Source organism: Spermophilus citellus (assembly GCF_964194105.1).
Source record: "Spermophilus citellus genome assembly, chromosome: 4".
NCBI lineage: Eukaryota > Metazoa > Chordata > Mammalia > Rodentia > Sciuridae > Spermophilus > Spermophilus citellus.
This window is the reverse complement of record NC_138185.1, coordinates 136733104-136757090: the sequence shown is the minus strand read 5'-3', so window position 1 is coordinate 136757090 and position 23987 is coordinate 136733104. Positions and strand designations below refer to the sequence as shown.

The 23987-nt window shown below is 37.0% G+C and overlaps 2 protein-coding genes across 6 annotated transcripts in view; both read right to left on the bottom strand.

Moving 5' to 3' along the window:
* The window catches only part of VPS39 (VPS39 subunit of HOPS complex), a 52391-nt gene extending 35046 nt beyond the window's left edge, over positions 1 to 17345 (bottom strand). The window contains exons 1-8 of one of the 3 annotated variants that reach the window (XM_081289420.1): positions 16795 to 17345; positions 9506 to 9571; positions 4566 to 4598; positions 4030 to 4094; positions 3268 to 3310; positions 1146 to 1240; positions 625 to 723; positions 107 to 199 (exon numbers count right to left, since the gene is read on the bottom strand). In XM_081289420.1, coding sequence (XP_081145546.1) covers positions 107 to 199; positions 625 to 723; positions 1146 to 1240; positions 3268 to 3310; positions 4030 to 4094; positions 4566 to 4598; positions 9506 to 9571; positions 16795 to 16867 — 567 coding nt within the window. In that variant the 5' untranslated portion in view covers positions 16868 to 17345. The remainder of the gene's footprint in view (positions 1 to 106; positions 200 to 624; positions 724 to 1145; positions 1241 to 3267; positions 3311 to 4029; positions 4095 to 4565; positions 4599 to 9505; positions 9572 to 16794) is intronic. The other 2 variants (XM_081289418.1, XM_081289419.1) reach the window with 2 other exon arrangements.
* A 1245-nt stretch (positions 17346 to 18590) lies between these two features.
* The window catches only part of TMEM87A (transmembrane protein 87A), a 62125-nt gene continuing 56728 nt past the window's right edge, over positions 18591 to 23987 (bottom strand). The window contains exon 20 of one of the 3 annotated variants that reach the window (XM_081289428.1): positions 18591 to 23055. In XM_081289428.1, coding sequence (XP_081145554.1) covers positions 23014 to 23055 — 42 coding nt within the window. In that variant the 3' untranslated portion in view covers positions 18591 to 23013. The remainder of the gene's footprint in view (positions 23056 to 23987) is intronic. The other 2 variants (XM_081289426.1, XM_081289427.1) reach the window with 2 other exon arrangements.

Below are 23987 nucleotides of genomic sequence, written 5' to 3'. Positions count from 1 at the left end.
CTTCTGACCTATAGTTCAGAAGCATGCAATCATCTTTCCAAGGTAAACTCATAATCATCTTTCCCAAGACACACTGATGACATTTGTAAAATCATAAGATTTTTACCCTTATTAGATAGTAGTCTCTCTTGAAACCCACACAGATAGAATTTTCACACCATGCCATGGACTTGGGCACATCTGGTACACTGAAGTCCCCCTGAAGAGAGAGAGTAAAAGTTCAAAAACAAACAAAACTATGACCTTTCTGTTAGTATGCTTCATTTCTGTAAAATAACCCTCACCCTCATCTTAGCACAATTCTCTAAGCACAAGGCCAGGAAAGTACTCTTAATAAAAATAGAAGTCACCCAGGAACAGGACAAAGTGCATCTTATCCAGTTGAAAAAAGGTGAAAGAAAACACATTCTGAAATAAACCAATCTGCAGAAACACTATAGAATTATATCACAAGTGGGCATGGATAAGCTTTCAGGTTCTTCATACTAGAGTATTGGGTTGACAGGAACTACAAGCTGGGGATGCTAAACTTCATTAGAATCCACAGAAAGTCTCTCAAGCTATGGGCCAACTTTGGCAGCAGTTTCCACCCCACCAATAAAACAAGGCACCAATGGATTATACCTGCAATTCATGAAATTCCCTGTCTTTCCAGAAGTAAAGCTGCAGCTTCTTTTTCACTGCCACACACATCCGCAATACCTCCTCACCAGTATCTGTGTGCTATGAAGAGACATGGCAAATGAGGATGCATATATAGTGACTCTATAACTGACAACGAAAATATGCATTTTCTACCTTGAAATATCTATTGATCTGAAAATCCCCTGTAATATAAAGTCTTGCAACCAGAAAAGTTCTCTAAGATGTATTTAGAAACAACTGGCTAAGGAACACTTCGTCCTCAAGGCCTGCCAGCTAAGAACTCCAGCACAGATGTCTGGTATTCTAATTACACACACACACAGAATGCAAATATTTCAACCTGGCACCATATACTATAATCCAAAGTAAATAAATCAAAGTCTCTTTGACAGCTGTTGGATTGAGACTGTCAATATCATTCTTACCATGAAATGGTAGGAATGTCGGAAAGACTATACCGATTAAAGCACAAAGTCAAAGTACATCCTGCATACACTTACCTGAAGGTCACATGTGAATAGCGATGCTCCCTTTGCCTTTGAAACTGTAGTGATTTGTTGAAATGTCAATAGATCATGGACATAAATGTTGTTTTCTGTTTAGGAAGAGGTAAAATGTCACTGTCAATGATCACCATTCTCTAGGACAAAAATGTAACTGTCTGACATGCAGAAGATGTTGTTAGGATGTACCTTCAGTTTTATTTGTTTTCCTTCTGGGCTATCACCAGTACAAAATATGTAAGTAGTCACCTGGTCTTTTGAACTTGGATATTTCATTCCTTAAAAATTTGGACTGATATGAGTAAAAGCTCTTTCACTGCCATAGCACCCTTATAACCTGTCCTCAAGTCTGGAAATTTGTGATATAGTATTTGTACAAGAAATGTCTTTCAAAGCTATAATATAGGAGGCTCTAATGAGAAAAAAGGAAATCCTCAGTGGATTTTGTACAAACCCACAGAAAGGATTTCTATTGCAGCAAAGGTAGCAAAATAATACAATAGTCTCTGTTAGGCTACCTAGTTCCACGATCCTTAGTGAATGTCTGAATCAATATAGTACCAAACCGAATATATACTATGTTTTTCCTATACAAACATACTCATGATAAAATTTAATTTATAAATTAGGCACAGTAAAAGATTTTTTAAATAAAAGAACAATTATAATAATATACTGTTAACAAAAAATTATATGAATATGGTCTCTCAAAAAAAAAAAAAACTTATTATACTGTACCCACATATCCACCGCTCTTCTTTCAAACCCACAGCTGACTACAGGTAACTTGTGGGAGACCAACCTTACATGTGACTGAGTCACACTCCCTGGCTGGGTGCTGAGGCGCTCAGTCACAGAAATGTGGCAGAGTTTTCCCCACCCTTCTTGGGTTCCAGGGTCGATGTCTCATGCATGGGTGTGTCTTGCTACAGCCCTATGGCTGAAGCTATGCACACCTGTTCCTTAGTAATATAACCCCTTGCCCTGTTTAGGATAGAATCTTCCATGAAGTACCTTGTGTGTGGGTCCCCTTCTCTTACTGTGTCCTTGGGTGTGGCCTACCCAGGTGTCAGTCAACCTGCTGACAGTGGACATCATGAAGATAGATTCAGCCCCCTGAAACCTGACCCCCTGCCTCATTTGAATAGCTTCTCCTCAATAAAAGGGGTCAGTGCGTGCTCTCACTCTCTCTCTTCCTGCGGACCCTTAAGGTCAGAGGAGCTATCACAGTGAACCCAAAGAAAAAGGTATTTGTATCTCTTGTGTGGTTATTTTGCGCAGTCCAGTCAGCCCAGTTCAACTGGAGTAAACCCTGAGCCTTTTAGTCATGAGAACAGAAACCCAGCAGTAACTAAACTACAGAAAGTGAAACTGTGTATAAGAGGGACAAATGTAATTTGATCCTGGCCTCATATATAGTTGTTTCATGAAGATTTAATTGCCTTAAATGTTCATCAGTGGACCTAGGAACTTAAGCTTACAATAATTCTGCTATTTGGGCCCTGGGCTAAAGAGGGTTAGGCAAATTTCCAGTCCTAAAAAGGGCCTAGCTGGCTACCTTCCATGAAACCACAGCTTTTCAAACAAGGCCCTAACAGTCTGGCCTCCATCTGTCTCTCAACCAATAGCTTGCCACTCTCCACCACATATCTCAAGTCTGGCCATAATGAACTACTTGCTATGTACTATCAAGTCATGGGGCCACCTCTTTGTTCCTGTGGAAATTCTAATCATCCAACTACATAGCATAATCCCTCCCATTACTATGATCCCACAACATTTTTTATAAATTCTCACTGTCACTTATATCATGATTTTTCTATTACTCAGCCTACACGATTAGAATATAAAGATGAAGGATAGAAACAATGTCTTACTGAACTTGGTATTCCCAATATCTAGTTCAAGCTTTGCAGAGTAGGGCTCAATAAAAACTTGATTGATAATTAAATAAATGAAGTGATGCTGCCTTTGTTACCCATAGGCCCTAGTACTATATGTGGCACAGAACATGGCAATTTATTGTTATATAACTATTATCAAAACAACCATGAAAGTGTTAGTTAGGTCATAGTTTAGTTTTTTAACATATGAAATACAAATGCAAACTTTTTCTTACCTAAAAGACTGACCAGAATCTTAAACTGGGAAACAACATGGATCTAGAAAATAGCAAATCATTAGACTCAATTGAACATTTCTGACAACATTTAACAAATGTTCATTAACAACAATATTAAAAAGGAACTAAAGAGCCTGTCTACATCCTATAAGGATCTGACTCATTTTTATGTGCAACCACAATTTCTGCTTATGAAAGGGCTCTCAGGCACATAATACACGGGCAAAGATCCCTGTAAAACATGGAGAGGAGAGAGAAGAGGATTCAGAGTTAATAAGTAACATTGTATCAAAGTTTTAACTTTGGTGAGTGCTGTGCTTTGGATATGGTTTGACGGTGTCCCTCAAGGGTTCATGTATTAGAAGCCTGGTCCCCAGTGTGATGATATTAAGAGAAGAGGCCTGGTGGGAGGTCCTTAAGTCATTAGGGATGTGCCATTAGAAGTGCTTTAGGTAGTTCTCATGCAATTCTTGCATTAGTGATCAGTAGATGGTTCTTATAAAAGAATTAAGTTCCTTCCTGAATCACTCTCTGGCTTCTTCCTGTTTGTCAATACAATCTCTCCTTCTCACATGTAGTCCTGCCAAGAGGCCTTCACTAGAGCTGTGCTGTCGCTGGCATCATGTCCTTGAACCTCCAGCATTGTGAACTACATGAATCTCTTCTTTACAAAACAGCCTGCTTCAGGTACTTCATTAAAGAAACATAGACTGATGCAGCAGGGCCTTATATAAGTTAGTGACCATCATCACTACCTACCTGCTGAATCTTTTTGGAGAAATTCTTATTGGATTTCTCTAGTGTCACTTCAAACCTGTTGCAACCTATGAAAAAGAAAAACATTTGTAGCTCCAAAACAGGGATACACACAAAAACAACTACAACAACAAAATGCCACTCATACTAATCTCCTATAAATCTTCAAAAATCTTCAAAAAAGCCAGCAGTATTAACTAAGCATAGTGAATTGCTTTAAACTCCAATTTTAGAACAAGGGGTTTTATGCACTTTTGGCATCAGCAGAAAGGATCATACAAAGTTTACTGAAGCTGCAAGGTACCTGTGGGTCTGAAGATCTTACCCTACAAAATAAGTACCTTGGCAAAGTGTTTCACAAGGAACAGTTTTTAAAAAGTAATAGTCAAATATAAGAGCCCAAGCAATGAAACCCAGCCCAAAGCATTCTTATCTCTAGAACAACTAACTCCCAGTAGCTCCCTATGTCCTACATCATGGGGACAGAGCAAACACAAACACCATCTCCAGAGCCAGAGAAATTTAATATCTACATTTACTGCCACTTTCAGGCGATGCTATATCTGCTGGCACTGTTACAAAAAAGGGGAAGAAAGTTATATACTATAAAAACATGTGAACTCAGCCTTGTTGGGGATGACAAAAATATTCAGCCTCAGAAGTCACCAAATAGAGAGTAATTACCATAACAATAACAGCAGCTATATTTCAGTAATAAACAGGTACCAGATTCTGGGTTAAAAGTTTTAAATATATTTTCTGTAATTTGACAACCAACCCCAAGAAGTAGGTATTTCAAATTCATATTTCAAAAGTCTGATGGGTCAAGCAGTTAGGGAGTAGCCAGTCATGGATGGAACCTAGAAAAAATTCAGGGATCGCTCTGAGCCTGAGCTTGAAGCCACACCCTGTTTCCTGCCTTTTACATCATGGAAGGAATGCTCACACTGCTGATCTGAGCTCTTCCCCATAGCTTGCTGTGTCCTTAACCCTGGGAAGTTGGTGGAGACTCTTTGAAACAGCCACAGGGACTCATGTCAACAGAACAAGTCTTCTTCCCTTTGTGCACCTCAGCAGAAGAGATAAAGATGGGGTCTTAAACTTGAAGACCGTTTCTGGAACATGGTATTCTGCCATCACATTTCAAAAGAAACAAACAATTCAGTCACTTCTTTCTTGATAAAAAAATTCTATATTTGAAAAGGGCCTTATTATTACATTCAACAATTCTCTTTATAAGCAGAATTCTCTAGGGCAGAGACTCCCAAACAACTTCTTTTTTTAAATATATTATTATTTTTTTTTAGCTTTAGGTGGACACAATATCTTTATTTTATTTTTATTTGGTGCTGCGGATCGAACCCAGTGCCTCACGCATGCCAGGTGAGCGCGCTACTACTTGAGCCTTATCCCCAGCCCCAACTCCCAAACTTCTTGGTCTCATGACCTCTTCATAATAATCTTTTTTTTTTTTTTTTTTTAGAGAGAGAGAATTTTTAATATTTATTTTTTAGTTTTCGGCGGACACAACATCTTTGTTTGTATGTGGGGCTGAGGATCGAACCCGGGCCGCACACATGCCAGGCGAGCACGCTACCGCTTGAGCCACATCCCCAGCCCTCTTCGTATAATCTTAAAGAGCACCACAAAGAACTTTTATGTAGGTTATACCTTATGAATGCTCATTATGTTAGAAATTAAAATTGAGAAATATTTAAAATATGTACCTATTTACTCATTCTTATATTTAACTCAAAATGTAAAACATTTTAATGAAAGACAACTATTTTTTTCTAAAAAAAATGTATTGTTTTACATTTTTTAAAAGATATTTACTTTTTAGTTATAGTTGGATACAATATCATTAATTAATTATTTTTTATGTGGTGCTGAGGATCGAACCCAGGGCCTCTCCTGCGCTAGGTGAGCGCTCTACCGCTGAGCCACAACCCCAGCCCGTTTTACATTTTTATAAACCTTTTTCCCCCTCAGCACTAGGTATCAAACCCAGGGCCTTGTGCATACTTTGCAAGTACTCTACCACTGAGCACACCCCTGCCCTCTTGTAAACCTCTTTAATGTCCACCTTAATAGAAAACAGCTGGTCTCTCACATTTGCTTCTGCATTTAACTATTATTTTTGTTTTTGTTTTTGCAGTGCTAGGGATCAAATTCAGGGCCTCCTGCATGGTAGACAAGTGCTCTACAACTGAGCTACATCACAGCCTTATATTTAATCTGTTTTGATAGCTTTTTCAGAGAATTATGGATCTTTTTAAATACTATATGAAACTTGATAAATGGAATTTCTTGCAATGTGGAATCAATCTCAAGCCTATCAATGAACTTTTCACACTTGGATACATTAAAATCCATAAGTCTATCTTACACTTTGATTGAATCTTTTACACATGCATGATTTAGAAACTTCATGCATTGATTACCTGGAAAATACTGGTTCATTAAGTCAGGCAGATTTTCCAAACACTAGCACATTTCATTATAAGATTTTTTTTTTTTAAATCACACTCATAATTATCATCCCCAATTTCACTGGGAAGCTATCAAGGAGAAACTCTTAAAGGTAGATATAAGTTTTCCACAATCCTAACTTTCTCTTGAAAGCTCTGTCATTTCCAATAAGCCTGCCAGTTGTTTTCTTTGAGATAACAACACTTCATTTTGAAAATACACCAACCAAATACCCAAATGGTCTCAAAAACCAGTCTGTCAGTCATTCTTTTCACTCCATTAAAAAAGTGGCCAATTTAGCTTGCAACTCAACCACATAATAATTACTTTTTATCAAAAAAAGCTATCAGCTGTGCACCTTGGCACCCATCTGAAGTTGTACATTTCCCATTATATCACAATTTTTAAAATGTGTTATCAAAGATCAAAATCTAATAAATTTAATTATTTTTTCAGTTTCAACAAGAACATTCTTAAGTGAAACTAGCTTAAAAACAAAACTCATTGGGTGTATGTCTGTAACACCAGTGACTCTGGAGGCTGAAGGAAATGCAAGTTTGAGGCCAGCCTCAACAACTTAGCAAGGCCCTAAGTAACTTAGTGAGACCCTGTCTCAAAAATAAAAGATAAAAAGGGCTAGGAATGTAGCTCAGTAGTAAAGCACCCCTGGGTTTAATCTCCAGTACCAAAATAAACAAAAAACAAAACAAAAAACAAAACTCCAGAAACTCATTTTGAGTACCTGGTAGAAAATAACACAATGACCGTGAATACAGTTTGGAACCACTGTCCCGAGTTCAGCTTAGGGGCCAATTTTAATTATCATCATTACTTTTTCACCATTACTGAAGATCTCAATACAGTAAAAACAGCAACAACAACAAAACACTAATATTTTAGTGTTGCTGTGAACTTAGTTTTAACTTTGTGGGCCCTCTGAAAGATTTTCAGGACACTGGGGTCTATAGATTACACTCAGAAAACCAATGCTCTAAGGCAACAGTACCACTGAAACAAACCTAGAGTTGAAAGTCTTAGAGGTGAACTAATCTAATCCCTGGATTAAAGATAAGAGTAGAATGAAACCTGGAGACATTTTTTATCTCCAGGGAGATGGTGTAAATTAGATCAGAATCCAAGCTTTCCCCAACACTTTAATATCCCTTCCCATTCCTTGGAAAGTCAGCCTTGATTTGAATATCTCAAACCTAGAAACTAGACTGATTCAAAGAGGCCCAAGTCTATTTCTATCCCTTATCAGGCCAGAACTAAACTATTCTCTGTGTATACAGGGAGAAGGGAAGCTTACTGAAGTAAAGTTTCAAATTAGAGTTTGATTTCCTAATTATTTAACGTAGGTTAATACCACTTTTTAAGACACTTATGGGGAAATTGAGGCCCAAGAATTTAACTAACTTGTCAAAGGCCACATGATCACAGGACAAGAAACAGTCCTTCCTTTGGACCAGGGTTCCAAGTAAGGGTAACACTAACATTACCAGTTTGAGTCTATGCTATGTTGGAAGATTCATTTTTATACTCTAGTTTCCTACTTGATCTTAGCAAAAAAATCAAGAAGAAATTTTAATTTAGTTCTCAGCGCCTCACTACTTACATCTGAGCCCACAGTATATAAGAAAAAAATAGCTGTTAAATGCTGAATAATATCCAAGACAAGCTTAGTTTTTAAATTATTACATGTCAATTAATTATTACATGTCAATTATTGACATGTCACAGAATACAAATATTCTGGCGCTGAAAACTAAAAATTCAAAGCAAGGACCAGCAAAGTGCTGTCTGTGGGTCACATTTACAAAAATCTATGTGTTTTTGTAAATAAAGTTTTACAGGAACATGGCCACACACACTCATTTACACATCACCTATGGTTACTTTCATGTTACAATGGTAGAGCAGAATAGTCTTGATAGATCTTATGCAAAGCCTAAAATATTTACTACTTGGACCTTTTAGGTATGAGTTTACTTACCACTAATTCAAAGGAAAATTGACAAACTTAGAAATGAAATAAACTCTGTATTTTTTCCTCTGGTTCCTCTTTTTACTCCACACATGGGTTGACCAGTGTGCCTTCCTCATTCCATACTGCCTAGGTTAAATGCTCCTTTTTCCCATAGTTATATAAGTCTTGCTTCAGGCCTCTACACCTACTCTTATCTTTAGCTATTTACTATGGAAATACATACTAGATTGAAAACTAGGAAATCACTGATTTTGTAGGGCAAATATATTGATAATGACAATTCAGTTCAACCTACATTAACAGCAGGCCTCTAAGATTATGGTTTCAGGACTTAATAGTTAAAAAACAATTTTCCATAAAGAGAGCAAAGAAATAAGATTAAGAAAAAGGATTAGGAAAGGACACTCTTTAACAGAATAAATTTCAGATTCTTTAGCTATCATTCTACATTACTAAAGAAAAAGTCACATTTAATTAGAGTTTTAATTTAAGCAGAGCTGTAATTTTCAAAGTCCTTTTAAGCCTATTATTTTATCTGCCCCCAACAACTTTGTGAAACAGTTTACAGAAGAGAAACTGACATTACCAAGGGCTTCTTACAGTCATGTGGCCAGGGAGGGAGAAGTAAAACTGAACACAAACCCATCTTCTCTTTCTAGTCTACCCCTCAAAAGTTAATAAGATCTTCTACATCAGTGGTACCTAATTTTCCCCCTACCACTACACATCATTTATATAGGAATCTTATTCCCAAAGTAATATTCCTATTACTGACAGTGAGTGAAGAGGGGAGCAATATTCAGCCCCCATCTCCAAGATGGGGGTATAGAAAAAATCCTGGAGATTTTCAGTTTTCATGTCTCTCCCATTTTTCCACTGCGCTCATTCCAACCCCCTATCATCGTTCTTTAAATGGTCCAGGAATCAATGATTTCACAGTTGTATACTAGTCAATTACCAACTTTTTTTTTAAAATGCATAAGTCATTTCTTTCTTTGTTCTGAAAAGTTTGTCACTTACCAACATCCTTCCGAATCCTATAGAGAAGAAGATGTCCTTGCTTGGTTCCAACAAGAAGCCATTCCTCTAGAAAAGATAAAGGCCACGAGAAATGTCAATTCATTGTGGTGTGATGCTATTTCTTTAGCTGGACTTATAATAAAACCATCAAAAGGGTCAAGAAAACGAGTTTTTGATAGCAGGTGTTCTGGTAAGGAATATTCATATTCAAGAATTATCTGAAAAGGTTGAGGGCGTAGCTTAGTAGTGGAGGACCTGCCTAAATGTAGAAAGTTCTGGGTTTGAGCGCTAATATTGGAAAAATAAAAGAAAGGTTTGAGAATAAACTAATGAAAAAAATTTATTTAACAATTACTAGGCTCAAGATATTATTTTATTAGTCTATGGATAAAAAAGTCCCTGACTTCACTGTTTCAAAATGAAGCAGACCAAAAAGATGTTTTTTTCACTTTTATTAATATAAACAGATGAAGATTTTCATTTTTTATTATTTAATTTCTTATTAAGATACATATTTTTTCTGAGATATATAACTTTTAGTTCAAATAAAAAGAATATGATGGACCAGGCACAGTGGCACATCCTGTAATCCCAATGGCTTGGGAGGCTGAGGCAGGATGATTGTGAGTTCAAAGCCAGCCTCAGCAATTTAGTGAAGCCCTAAGCAACTCAGTAAGATCCTGTCTCTTAAAAAAAAAAAAAAAAAAAAAAAAAAAAAAAAAAAAAAAAATATATATATATATATATATATATATATATATATGAATGAATGAAAAAGAACTGGGGATGTGGTTCCATAGTTAAGTGCTCCTGGGTTCAATTTGCAGTATCAAAAGAAAAGAATATGATGAAAGTATGGAAGTTTATAACATAATAAAATGGAAGGCAGAAACATGAAACTAGGGTATCTAACCTCAGAAATAACAGCTAAGAGGCATCCTATGGAGGTTTAATGATTTTATTTTAGGAAAAATAAATGTTTTAGTGTAATAAACTTACAGAATTCATTATCTCAAAAGATGGTCCACAGATAATAAAGAATGTGAAGAAGTTAGAACCCTTACACATTGCTAGCAGGAATGTAAAATGGTATATCCACTTTGGAAAACAGTCTGGCAGTTCTACAAGAGATTTAATATAGAGTAACCCTGTGACTCAGCAATTCCATTCCAAGGTTTATACCCAAGAGAACTGAAAACATACATCCACATAAAAACTGGACACAAAAGTTCAGAGCAGCATTATTTGTAATAGTGGAAATAACCAAAATGTCCACCAACTGGTGAAACAAAATGTGGTATATCCAAACAGTGGAATATTAGCCAACAATTAAAGGAAGAGAGTACTGATGCATGCTACAAAATGAATGAACCTGGAATCATTATGCTAAGTGGAAGAATCCACACACAAAAGGCGATGATTCCATTTATATGAAATGCCCAGAATAGGTAAATCCACAGAGACAGAAAAATTAGAGGTTGTTAAGGGCCGGTGGGCTCAGGGAGCAAGGAGGAATGAATTTTAGTGGATATTGGGTTCCTTTTGGGAGTGATAAAATGTTCTAAAATTTATTGTGATCACAGTTCCACAGCTCTGCAAATGTACCGAAAAACCAGTGAATTGTATACTTCAAATGGATAAACTGTATGGTATGTGAATTACATCTTAATAAAGCTCTTATTATATATATAAAAAAAGGCCTTGACCACTGAGTGGGGTTTCTAAACCTTAAGTTATATCATAATTATTTGAGGTTATGTTAAAACAGATTTTCAGGCCTTGTTAAGTTTCTGATTCAGTAGATTAAGAAGCAAGCTCAGGAATTTTCATTTCCAACAAGTTCCCAGGTAATGCTGATGCTGCTGGTTCAAGGACCACATTCTGGGAGGCATTTCAGGAAGATCCATATTACATCATGTAGGGAAGTTAATAATGTAATAATAATGTAAAGATACCTCCTTAGCTTTGTGTGTGTGTGTGTGTGTGTGTGTGTGTGTGTGTGTGTGTGTGTCTGGCACTGGGGATTAAACACAGAGGCACTGAACTGAATCTCCAGCCCTTTTTATTTTTTGAGACAAGGTCTCACTAAGTTGCTGAGGCCTCAAAGTTGCAAACCTCTTGCCTCAGTCTCCAGAGTCACTAGGATTATAGGCATGCACTACCACACCAGGCCCTCCTCAGCTTTTTGAAGTTGTAACATTAAGATCACTCATTCCTTTCATAAACTCTCTTGATCTACAAAATAAAATACTGTCATGTGTGTTTAACGACAGAAACATGTCATCAGATGATTTCACTGTTGTGCAAACAACACAGGTGTACTTATGCAAACTTAAATGACATAGCCTACTACACACAATCTACATGGTATACAATACTGTATAGATCATTCCTCATTAACCAAAACATTGTTATGTGGGTGGTATATGACTATATTGGATAATAGCATAGATAACCTTTATTGTGCATATGTTGTGTTTGAGGAAATGCTAAACACATATCTCATTTTTCACTAATCCTCACAAATATTCTTTAAAGTAGGTCCCTTTATTAAAAAAAAAAAAAGTCTCCATTTTATAGATGAAGAAGCTGAGGCTTAGGGGATATAGCACTTGCCCAGTCATACATAATAGGTGACAAAGAGTCAGGATTCCAACCCCAACCTGTCTGTCCTAACCACATCCTGTGAAGCACTTACTAAAGCATCCCATGTCAAAGGATGGGTGTTGTTGGCCAGAGGCTGTCTGAAAGGGAGTAGTTATATATTTATAAAATCAGATCAGGTTCCATATTAGGAACCTGATGTTCTTAGTTGTCCAGAAAAAGATAGTGATTTTATGTTCGTTTATCTTATGTTTTAAAGAATAGGAAGGACACAGAAAGTAAGACACTGTTGCTTTAAGTGACATATACAGAAACCCAGAAATAGTACTAACCATGATGAAATGCTGGAAATTTATGCTAGAGTGAACATGGTGAAAAAGCAATTGAGTTCACAGTGTCTACTTTGTAAATGATACTATGTTTAGAATTCATTTATGTAGCATTGTATCAAGCAATTTAGCAATAATAAAGTCAATTTTGGGGACACCCACTGATACTTCAAATATAAATAAAATGGAATAGAAAAAACTTTTAGTTCACTTATTTCACATAAAATTCTATAGTCAAAACAAAGGACAAACATGGCTCACCATCCTCCCCATCCTTATCACTATACTCTGTCCCCAAGACCCCTATCAAATCCTGTTTTCCTTTCTTTCTATCAATGGTCTTTTCCCCAGGTCAGCCAAGGTCCTTCATTTTAAATTCCACAAGGTACTCCCTCTCCCAAGGGATCCCTGAAAACAGCCTTGTCTAGTTTCCAGCCTCACTGGTCTCATTCTGCACATTCTTTCACATTTGCTGCCAGCTCTCTTATTAGAGTAGATCCACAATGCTTTCACACTGAGGTTAAAAATCTCATGAAAATGCACAACCAAAATATGAAGACAAACTCCTAGGCATGACATTCAAGTTATTTCCCATTCTTATTGAAATGCTTATTTGCCAAGATACTTCCTATTAAATGGCTACTCAACTGGCCATAAAAGGGAATCAGAATAAATCCACTGAGATTTTTTTAAAAATTGAAGTGCTATTTGTCCCTTTGCAAGCTTTCATTTGGAAGTGCTGAGGGAACACTATTTCTAGACCTCAAACTCATAAGGACAAATGATGTGTCTTCCAGATATGCTAATGATAAGAAACCTTGAAGGGATCTGATGTGGCTATGGAACTCAGGTAGACGACCTGACTCATGTTGAGTCCTCCACTCTCTAGGACATGTCACCATATAACACAGCTATGCACACACAATGCAGAGAACAAGCCTTGTTACCAAACATTCAGCTTAACAAGAGCTTGTTAAGCTGAATATGGAGTCTTCTGAAACTCAATATTGCACATCAGAAAGTAGAACATATTACACAAATAGTTATCATACACATAACAAACAGGTAACATACAGCCTAGAAAGCTCCTGATGACCTAATCCTGTGTATCAAGGTCGGACTTGATCTGTCCTGAGAAGTAAGGCTGGGCGCTCTTACTCATAATTACCCTAATGAAGCTCCATACAACAATGCAATGGAGTCCAACCTCTGCAATAAACAATTCCATTCCTGGACCAAAGATGGCTTCCATAGATATAGAAAAGGTAGTGACTGCCTTCCTTCTTTGAGTCATTAACAAAGAATAGGGTCTCACAAAGCATAAGCTCCTGATTAGCTGCATTAGAATCATCCAGACTTAATAAAAATGCAAATTCCTGAGTCCTGCATGCAGAGATTCTGATTCGGTGATTCTGGGGTGGTACCTTGAAATCTGTAGTTTTAAATATGATTTTTCTTTTCAGTGCTAGGAATCAAATGCAGGGCCTCACATAGGCCAGGAAAGTGCTCTACCACTGACTCACACCCCAACCCCTAATTTTGTTTTTTAATTACACAAAACATTTATGTAGCTCCAAAGCTAAAATTATAAAAAATCTAGCTTCGCTCCATTCCACCTTCTCTTCTCCCTCTGCTGTAGATATTGTTTAGTAATTTTTGGCTTAGCCTTCCATTGTTTTAGTCAGAAATACAGATACACACATACACACAAAAATCTCACTTTTTAAAAGGTTCTGAATAAACATTAAAGTTTGGGACTAAGTTCTAGAATCAGAAATGATTTGCAGGATATGAGACCTTGGAAAAATTCTTTAAATTCTCTAAGTCTCAGGTACTTCCTCTATAAAATGGGATTATTATTTCATAAAAGCCCAACATAGATTAGTACTCAGTAGAAATGGAAGTTATCACTACTATTATCATTGCTCATTAATTAAATATTTAATGAATATCCATTGAATCAGGAACTGTTCTACGCACTGAAGATACAACAAAGTGCAAATCCAAGTTTCTGCTCTGAAGGAACTTATTTTCTAGTGTGGAGAAAAAGAGACAATAACTAAATGTATAAAACAAAATAGGGTGGTGATCCATGATATATAGAAAGATAAGGTTGAGTAAGAGAACAGCATATTGTTGGATATGGCACTCTCATTTATAGGATACTTAGGATAAGTCTTGCTTATTTAAGTGACAGGTCAGTAGAGATCTGAGTGAAATGAAGAATAAATCATATAAAATCTAGGGCAAGAAGAGTGCCTAACAGAGGAACCAGTAAGTGCAAGGTCCCTGAAGTAGGAATGTGCCTTATGAGTTCATGGAACAAGGAAGGCTATGTGACTGCTACTAGAAAGGAGTAAGGGGGAAGTACACAGGAGATAAGCCAGGAAAGTAAACATGGCCAGATCACATCAGGTGTTACCAGCCATTGTGAGGACTGTGGAAATTTTAGTTGTGTTATGATGTCACTGGAGGATTTTGAGCAGAGAAAAGATGTGATCACATTTAAGTTTTCAAAGGTTCACTCTTTACTATGTAGGTAAAAACTGAAAATGACACAGGCAAACACATGGCAATATTCAAGACTACTACAGTAATTCAGATGAGAGATGATGGTGTCTTCATGAAGAACAGTACAGTGGAAATGGAGAGAAATGCCTAGATTCTAGATTTGTTCTAGAAGTAGAGCAAACAAGATTTGCTGATGGACTGGATGCAATATAAAAAAGAATGAGCAAAGTCAAGAATGATTCCAAGGTTTTTGGCCTTAGCCAAAGAGATAAGTAGAAATGTCATTGCTGAGATGTGGGATATAGGAGGACAGGCATTTTTGGAGAAGAATCAAGAGTAGGTTTGGCTATACTACTAGACATCCAAAGGAAAATACTGAAAAAGCAGCTGGATTATAAAGCTTCAGTTTAGGGAGAAACCATCAGTGTCATCCTTATTTCCATTTCCTAGGAGATGGGTTATGTCTCACCATATATCTGGCCCCACATGATCTGACTCCTGGAGGTTCTTGATTGAACTTTCCATCTAGGGGCACAACATAGATAAAAGAGATAATAACTAGAAATAGCAATAATCACTGCTGCTTAAGTCTGAAAATAAAGTAGTTTTGAGGCAGAAAGAAGTAAAATGTCCTCTTGTGGCCTCCTGTGACAAAGTGGATTATGAGAGTCTAAGAGATATATGTACTAATGGTTTCATAGGGAATCACTGACAAGCTAAGTTAAGTATAGTAAGCAGCTGCATCCATTCTAATCAGAAGCATATCTTAGGCTGAGTTGGGTATCCTTCCTGCATGTTGCAATAATAGGCAGCATATATTTATAATATCATTTACCTTGTATCACAATCTGTTTATATATCTTTGTTCCCCACTGTATTCTAGGAGTCTAGGCACTGTTTCTTATTCATCCTGTATTCCCTTCACTGGCAGAGAAAATGGCCCATAATGTGAATCTGATAAACCAATAAAGGAATGAATTCCTCTGTGCACTATCTCAGATTTTTTATTTTGTTAATTTCTAGGACCTAAACATTAACAACAAAGATTGAAATTATTTCTGCTTGGTCTTTGGGGACACTTATCAGACACAACCACTCATGGATAAGCACACATGTTGGCATTTGAAAGACAATGTTTAGACTCTTGAAATCTTCATTCTGTTGTGATATGACAGAACACATAAGAGATGCCTGAGCCAACTTTCTGCACTAGTCAATCCCAAAGGATTATACGAGGTTACATGGGTTAGGTTTCATGACAGTTGGGTATGATGCTCTTTCACCTAGAAATGTAATGTGGGCACTTGGAATACAATGCAATCAACCACTCAGCTAGATGAAGTGTTACAATAACAAGTACTACCTACAGCAAGGAAAAGTGAACTATGGGTAAACACTAAGGGGAAAAGGCACATGATTTTAACTTGTTCACAATACTTAATAAACTATCATCTTTCACCTAGAAAACAACACAATCATCTGGACAAGTTCAAGCATCTGGCAGACAGAACTTTCCACTACTTTGACCCTCTACCCTGAGGATTTCTTGGGGATAGAAATGAGCCAACGCTCAGCACAATAAAGAAAGCTGACCCTCTAATTGCACAGAACACAAGAATGGGTGCTAAAAAGACTGATTCTTAAGGGATCGCCAGTCAGCCCCCACCAACATCGCTGTCTACAGCGGGTGGTCATCTCTCTGCTCTCCCTCATCCTAGACCGCTCTCGGACAGCATCCGACCGCAGTCCACATACAGTCAGACGCCTTTCCACTTCTGCTGCCTAGCGAAAATTCCGGACCGCTCCCGCGCTGGCCCGGTCTCGGCCCGAGGCCTCTCGGCTCACCCCAGGCAGCCAGGCAGTCGATCTGCAGAGGCAGCTTTTCTAGGATCGGTACCGGCTCGAAAGCGTCGTGCATGGCGGCAGGGAGAGAATCACCACCCTTGCCTCGCCCCAAGTATGCGGATCTGTGCTTTGAACAGAACCGGGGAGGGGCGAAAAAACAGATCGAGATTCGGCAAGGACCCCGGCTATAGGCCCCTCCGTAATACAGCCATGGTCAACACCGGACTTCCTGCCAAGGTAGTCCCGCCCCTTCCGCCACAGAAGTCCCTCCTCTTCCGTCTTTGCTCTCAAAATGCAGAGTACATCTGTTGTCTGTTTTCTCATCTTCTCTTACACAGTGAGATCTCTTTGATAGGGAGTAGACACAGGCCTGAATCGAGGGGGAAATGTCTCAAATATCAAACACGTCGTGGGTAATGGCTATGGTGGTTAAGAACTAGTGCTTCGTTGGAATGGAGGTTTGCCACTTAGGAAATTAGCAGTATTTAGGAAACTTTCTAGGCCTTAACTTTCCTGATCCGCGAAATGGTTTTAGTCTAAATACCTATAAGCTACTCTCGTGAGCGCCTAGCACCACCTGACATACTTCTTTTTTTTTTTTTTTTCATTTTAGTAGCTGTAGATGGATAGCATACATTTGTTTCTTTTTATGTGCTGAGGACAGCATACATTTGTTTATTTTATGTGCTGAGGATCGAACCTAGTGCTTCACAAGTTAGGCGAGCACTCTGCCACCGAGATACAGCCCCATCCTCTGGCATATTCTTAATGGTAATACTGAAAATAATAACAGCTTCAATATTACCATTATATACCAACTCATTCAAGTACTTTAACCTTATCTTTTTAAAACTGTAGATCAGTGGTTACTGTGTTCAAAAGACCAGCAGCATCAGCATCACCTGTGTACTTGTTAGAAATGCAGTCTTAGGCCTCACTCTAACTCTACTGAACCAAATTCTGGAGGGGAACAGCAGTCTGTTTTAATGAATTTCCAGGGTGAGGTCCTGAGTCTATGCACTTAAAAGCTTGAGAACCACTGTTTTAGGGTAGGTTTTTTCAACTGCAGCACCATTGCCATTTACAGCAAGATAATTCTCGGGGTGGGGGCTCTCTTCTGTGTATTGAGGGATGTTTGGCAGCATCCGTATCCTCTATCCATCAGATATAGATGCCAGGAACACCCTCCCAGAGATTGAAGAACGAAAAAATTCTCCTTGCCTGGTGAAGGGGATCCATCTCTCACTGTCTTGACAAGGTCACAGTGAAAATAAGTGCTGGCAAAGCCACTTTCCCACTGTCTTGTCAAGGTCACAGTGAGGATGAATGCTGGGTTGATGAGAAACCAAAACCATCAGACCTTTTATATGTAATTGGGACTTTTCATTTTCATGTTCCTGACAGGAGGCATGAGTATGTTAAATGCCAAACCAAATTAAATTTCAGATGGCTAGAATATAACAGGTAGTTCTTGCCTTGAAGGCTGTTCTACTACCCCTTAGCATATCAAGGACAAAGTAGAAAGCTGCTCTACTATCTCAGCACATTGAAGACAAAACTGATAATGGACAACAATCATTCTCTGAAAGGTCAGGAGAATTTTAGGCACCACATTGATTATATCAACTAGAACCCAAGCCCATATTTCCAGGCTTTTAGAAAAATTCATTATGCTCATTGTACAAACCCCACCATATGTAGTTTAATTTTTGATTAAGGAAAGTTATGTTATACACTTAGGAAAGTTAAGACATATAAGGATACATTCTTTTCATTTCTATAAACCCTCTTTTACTTCACATAGGGATTTATGATGAGCATACTTAATATTGGCGGAAAGTAGACTGATGTTTAGAACTTACTTTTTATTGAGAAAGATTATAAAGATATAAGAACCAGTGCACCTTGACTGAGAAACAAAGAAACACTTTGAGAAAGCAGCTCAATCAGTTTTATGAGAATAAATTTAGGAATAAATTAAAGTAGCTTTAAAATATATATTTTTAGAATAATGTTAGAAGTATTATTCTATTTAGATTCTTGGATTTAGAATTGTTAAGTTTTTATTGTATGGGTTTCTAATATGTTTTAAGAATGGTTAATAAACTTTAGGATACTTTAAGTATAAGATTTAAGGGGACTTTTTATTTATTTATTTAGTTTTCGGCGGACACAACATTTTTGTTTGTATGTGGTGTTGAGGATCGAACCTGGACCGCAAGCATGCCAGACGAGCACGCTTCCGCTTGGGCCACATCCCCAGCCCCTTAAGGGGACTTTTTTAGATGGGAATCTTAGATTAGAAATAAAAGTGCAGGTGTACTTAAAAACTTACAGGTTAATGATAGGTTAGGAGACTTAGAGTCTGGTTACGTAGTTTGGCATTAGTTAATAAGAAAATAGTACATCTTAGGAAAATCTGAAAAAATGTAAATTAGTGACTTATCTTATTAATGATTGATAACTAAAAGTCACATCTTGGAAAAATGTAAATTGATATTACATTTTTCTATACTCTAATTATGGTTAAGAAAACATTATGTCTTGGCAAAGTTTTGAAATTGTATAATCAATGATGTATTTTGAATCTATAATGATGAGAAAAATTGTAATAAAAGATGATCCAGAGAAAGCTCCATTAGAGCTCGATCTCTGGAGATTGCTCCAACACGACTGTCTTATCTTTTCGCAGCCACCACTCATCCTTCAGGACTCCCTGGATGCCACTAGGGCAGGACCCCGGCACTTGCCAGATATCACTGGTTGGTAATATCCCTGGTTCTAGGCGAATAATTCTCAAATTTAATGTACATACAAATCAAATGGATACACTGATAAAATGTGATTGTGATTTAATAGAATGTGAGTTGGGGTCCTCAATTGAACATTTATGAGCAGATGTTTAGAAACAAGCTGTGTCTCATATCCTAATACTCCCTTTTTTTTGGGGGGGGGGTCAAGGGTGTTACTGGGGGATTGAACTCAGGGGCATTTAACAACTGAGTCACATCCCCAGCCCTTTTTGTATTTTATTAGAGACAGGGCCTTGCTAAATTGCTAAGGCTGGCTTTGAACTCATGATCCTCCTGACTCAGCCTCCCCAGTAGCAGGGATTACAGGTGTGTGCCACCATGCTGAGCCTAACACTCCTTTTAAAAGCAAGTGAAGTGGCTCTTTTCACCCATGGGTCCTTACTGGCTTGGGTTATTGTTAGCATTCCCCTTGTAGAGACTTAAAAAAATAAAAAGGCTGAATTTGAATTGCAAGAATTATCTATATCAGGCAATTCCCACTAAAAATCATGAGCTATGTCATAAACAGGCATTTGGGTTTAAAGCAAAAATCTAAAAAGGATGAGCTTATGATATGAAATTTAAAAAAAAAAAAAAGGTCCTGGTCATTTTACTTTCATAGTATTCATTTCTTAATATGTAATTTAGGGATACATATCCCATCTTTATCAAATGCTGTTTGATAATAAAATTAAGTATATTTGCAAGTAGCTAAAACACAGCTGCTTTAAAAATCTTGTGTTATGGTCAAGTTTCACTGTAAAAGCTGAACATCACCTTGGAAAAAGGTCTAGTAGGCTAAAGGATCAAGACAAAAATAAATATAACTCTAAGGTTACACTAGGGAAATATTAAACTACAAATTCCTTCTGAGCCTATCCTAAGAAATGATAAAATATATCCAATTCCAGTACCATAGGAAGCCATAAATAGAATTATCAGATCCTAAGACATAAAATTTGCACCACACAAAACAGGATAACCCAATAGGGTATTTTTTGTAGTTTCAAGTCAACATCAAACCAGCCTGAAAAAATATGACCAACTGTTTTGTTGCATTATAACTATTATTCCATCATAGTGTGCAAATGCAGCACAATACCACCAACCTTTTGCTAATGGATAAACAAGAGTACATCTCAGTTCTCCATACTGTCACTCTTTTTTTTTTTTAAAGAGAGAGAGAGAATTTTAATATTTATTTTTTTAGTTTTCGGCGGACACAATATCTTTGTTTGTATGTGGTGTTGGATCGAACCCGGGCCGCACACATGCCAGGCAAGCGTGCTACCGCTTGAGCCACATCCCCAGCCCCATACTGTCACTCTTTAAGAGATTTTGTGTAGGTTGCTTTTTAAAAAATTACTACAGCAAAGAGTTGTAGAGAAATGCTACATAAGCCTCATCCAGACAGAATGGATGACACATTCTGTATCACTATCTCACCAGGAAACTAAAGCTCCTGTGGAACCAAAGCAGACTTTTGCAAGAATATAACATAATGGAAAGTAGAAAGCCTACGGTGGCTGTGAAGGCCCTGATACTTTTTATATTAAATTGGTATCTTCTGTTGATCATTAATTTGTTATAAAAAGAGAACATGAACTAATATCAGGACAATAAAATTAAGTTGAATGGCCTAACATCAGTTTGCTGAAAATAAAACCAATAAAGTCAACTTTTAAGAGCACATATGCCTTTTGATACTTTTGATAGCACATACGGAGGCATACGTGCTATCAAAAGTATGCACATGGGCTGGGGTTGTGGCTCAGTGGTAGAGTGCTTGCCTGGCACATGTGAAGCACTGAGTTCAATTCTCAGCACCACGTTAAAAAATACATAAATAAAATAAAGGTACTGTGTCCATCTACAACTAAAAAATATTAAGAAAAAAAGTATGCATATATTTTACCTACAAGATTCACTGCATTAACAGCTCCACCAAGTTTCCCAAATTTCCAATTGCACCAGAACTACTGATGGCTGCAAAGTTCCTACATTGTTAAGTAAATAAAAAATTGTTAAAAAGCGAGAGAAATACTACATAAACATAAACACTCTGACTATATAGTATGAGTTAGTGAAAACTGTGGTCATGTAGTCAGTGGTTTTTATAAAAAATAAAACAATCTAGAGTAAAAGCAATGAAAAGAAAATTTCCACAAGAGGAAGTTTAGAAGAAGGGTGTTCAGAGAAAAACTGAAATAAATGAGAAAAAATACATTAATTTTGTTAAAATTTTTTATATTAAAAAGTGGCATGACTTCTTATGTAGAACAAAAATCTTGGGAAGGCAAAATTGGAAAAACCATTAAAACAGAAATATAGTGCTTCAAGTGAATCCCATCACCTTGTGATATCCCTTATAAACAGTCTTCAAATTAACACCAGACACTAGAACAGTCAATCCTAAGAGCAAGCAGCAGTCCAGGGCCTCCCCACTATTTCATGCAAGAATAACTGTTTAAGCCAGCAGTATCTGTTTCCTTTCTATAAGCTCCCCTGAGGCATTATAGTCCCTCTAGCAGGGTGTTCAATCATAGCACTTAGATGCAGTGCCTCTGGGCATCTAGTGCAACCCCAAAGAATGGCATGAAGGCAAACAAAGCATTGCCTAGGACTCCACAATGCTGCCCTTGGAGGCTTACAAAACAGTAGTTAAAAGTCTTGGAGTGTGCACCACATTGCCAGCAATGGGATGTGTCACAATAGCAGATGTCAAAAGAGTTATGCTAATATTTCTCTTTAAAGTACATCTGAAATAGAAAAATCTTTAATATACACCATTTGTAAACAAAATTGCACTTGATTTTCCTTTTTTGTAAATGATCTGAATCTCACTGTAACTGTTTCTCTCTTTTTCTCCTTTTTTCCCCTTTTGATCATTGATAGAACCATAGCTCCTTTACTCAGAACGGCTCTTTTTATTCAAAACTACCTCTGCAAGATGTGACCTAAACTTCCCAGAAAACTGAAAGACAATTAACAATCTCCCCTATGACCTATGCAACTCCCTAAATAAATAAAATTTACAGGCAGTTGCTCCTGGAGATTACATATTATGGTGTTGATGGCAAAGTCCTTTAGAAGACATTAAACCTTTTAGTTTGACATATTAAACAACTGAAACATATAAAGTTCAGGAACAACACATAAGTTGCATAAACATCCACGTCAGGATTTAGGAGGGAAAGGGCATCAATGTTGTAAATAAGCTTGTAGATTTTTCTCATCCTATGAACGTGTTTTCAATAAGATATTCTCCTTGTTCTGACACCTCTTGCCAGCTCCAATGCACACAGACCAAGGAACAGATCAGGATGTCACTGCCTCCTTTAATCCCATGGAACAATGGAGAAGACTGACAAAGAAGCTGATCTCTTCCCTGATACTAGCCATCTTCAACTTCAGATCTTCCCATCCTTTACTCCATTTTGGACCTTTCAAAGTGTGTAATCATTCGTTCCTAGGGAGTTAAAAAAAGGTTTATTCTAAGTATATTAATTCAAAATGGTATACATTCCAAATATCTTATGTAAACTATCAAAATATACATTTTCCACAATACTTATCTTAATTACTTAGAGCAAAGGTTCCTAAATATCTGTGAAGATTTTGAAACATACAAATGTCCAGGCCCCACCCAAAATCAACTGAATCAAAATGGCTAGTTTTGGGACAACAAACCACAATATGTATTCAGGGTCAATTAAATGACTGAACAAATATTATTAAGGATTAATAAGGATTTGTATCTCAATTAATTCAGGAATTTAACTTGAAGAACCAATCTAGATGTGGACAAAAATTTAGTACAATACTCAGCATTACAACAAAATATTAGAAAGAACCAAGAGTCCAAAAATTAAGAGTTATGTTAAAAAAACTATCTTTACAAGAAAATATTAACAGACTTTTTAAAAATTACACTGGATGAGAAAGCTCTAGAAACCTGCTACACAACCATGTGCATATATTTAACCCCCTACTTAAGAATAGCTAAGAGAGTAGATCTTATGTTGTTTATATAAAATAGTAATTATACTATCATATTTCAAGTAAAAAATTACCATTAAATTTCCATTTATCATACAAATTTTTATGTTTTTTTCATTTTTCCTTTGCTTCAATTGTTAAGTGCCCATCATAAACATATCCCAAACTGATAGGATTGTAAACCCTTTTTGAATACAATTAATCGAATGAGATAATCTATTCTTCTGTTTTTATTAGAAATACTTTTCCTAAAAATTCTGTTTTTCTTTTTCATTCTAGCAGCTCTCCAAGTCTGCTGCCCAGTTGTCTCTGTAAGAATATTTCACATTGTCATCCTAAGAATTTGCCTTGCCTCTCTTGTGTTGGATCCTTTATTTCCTGGATCCCAAATCTTTCTGTTAG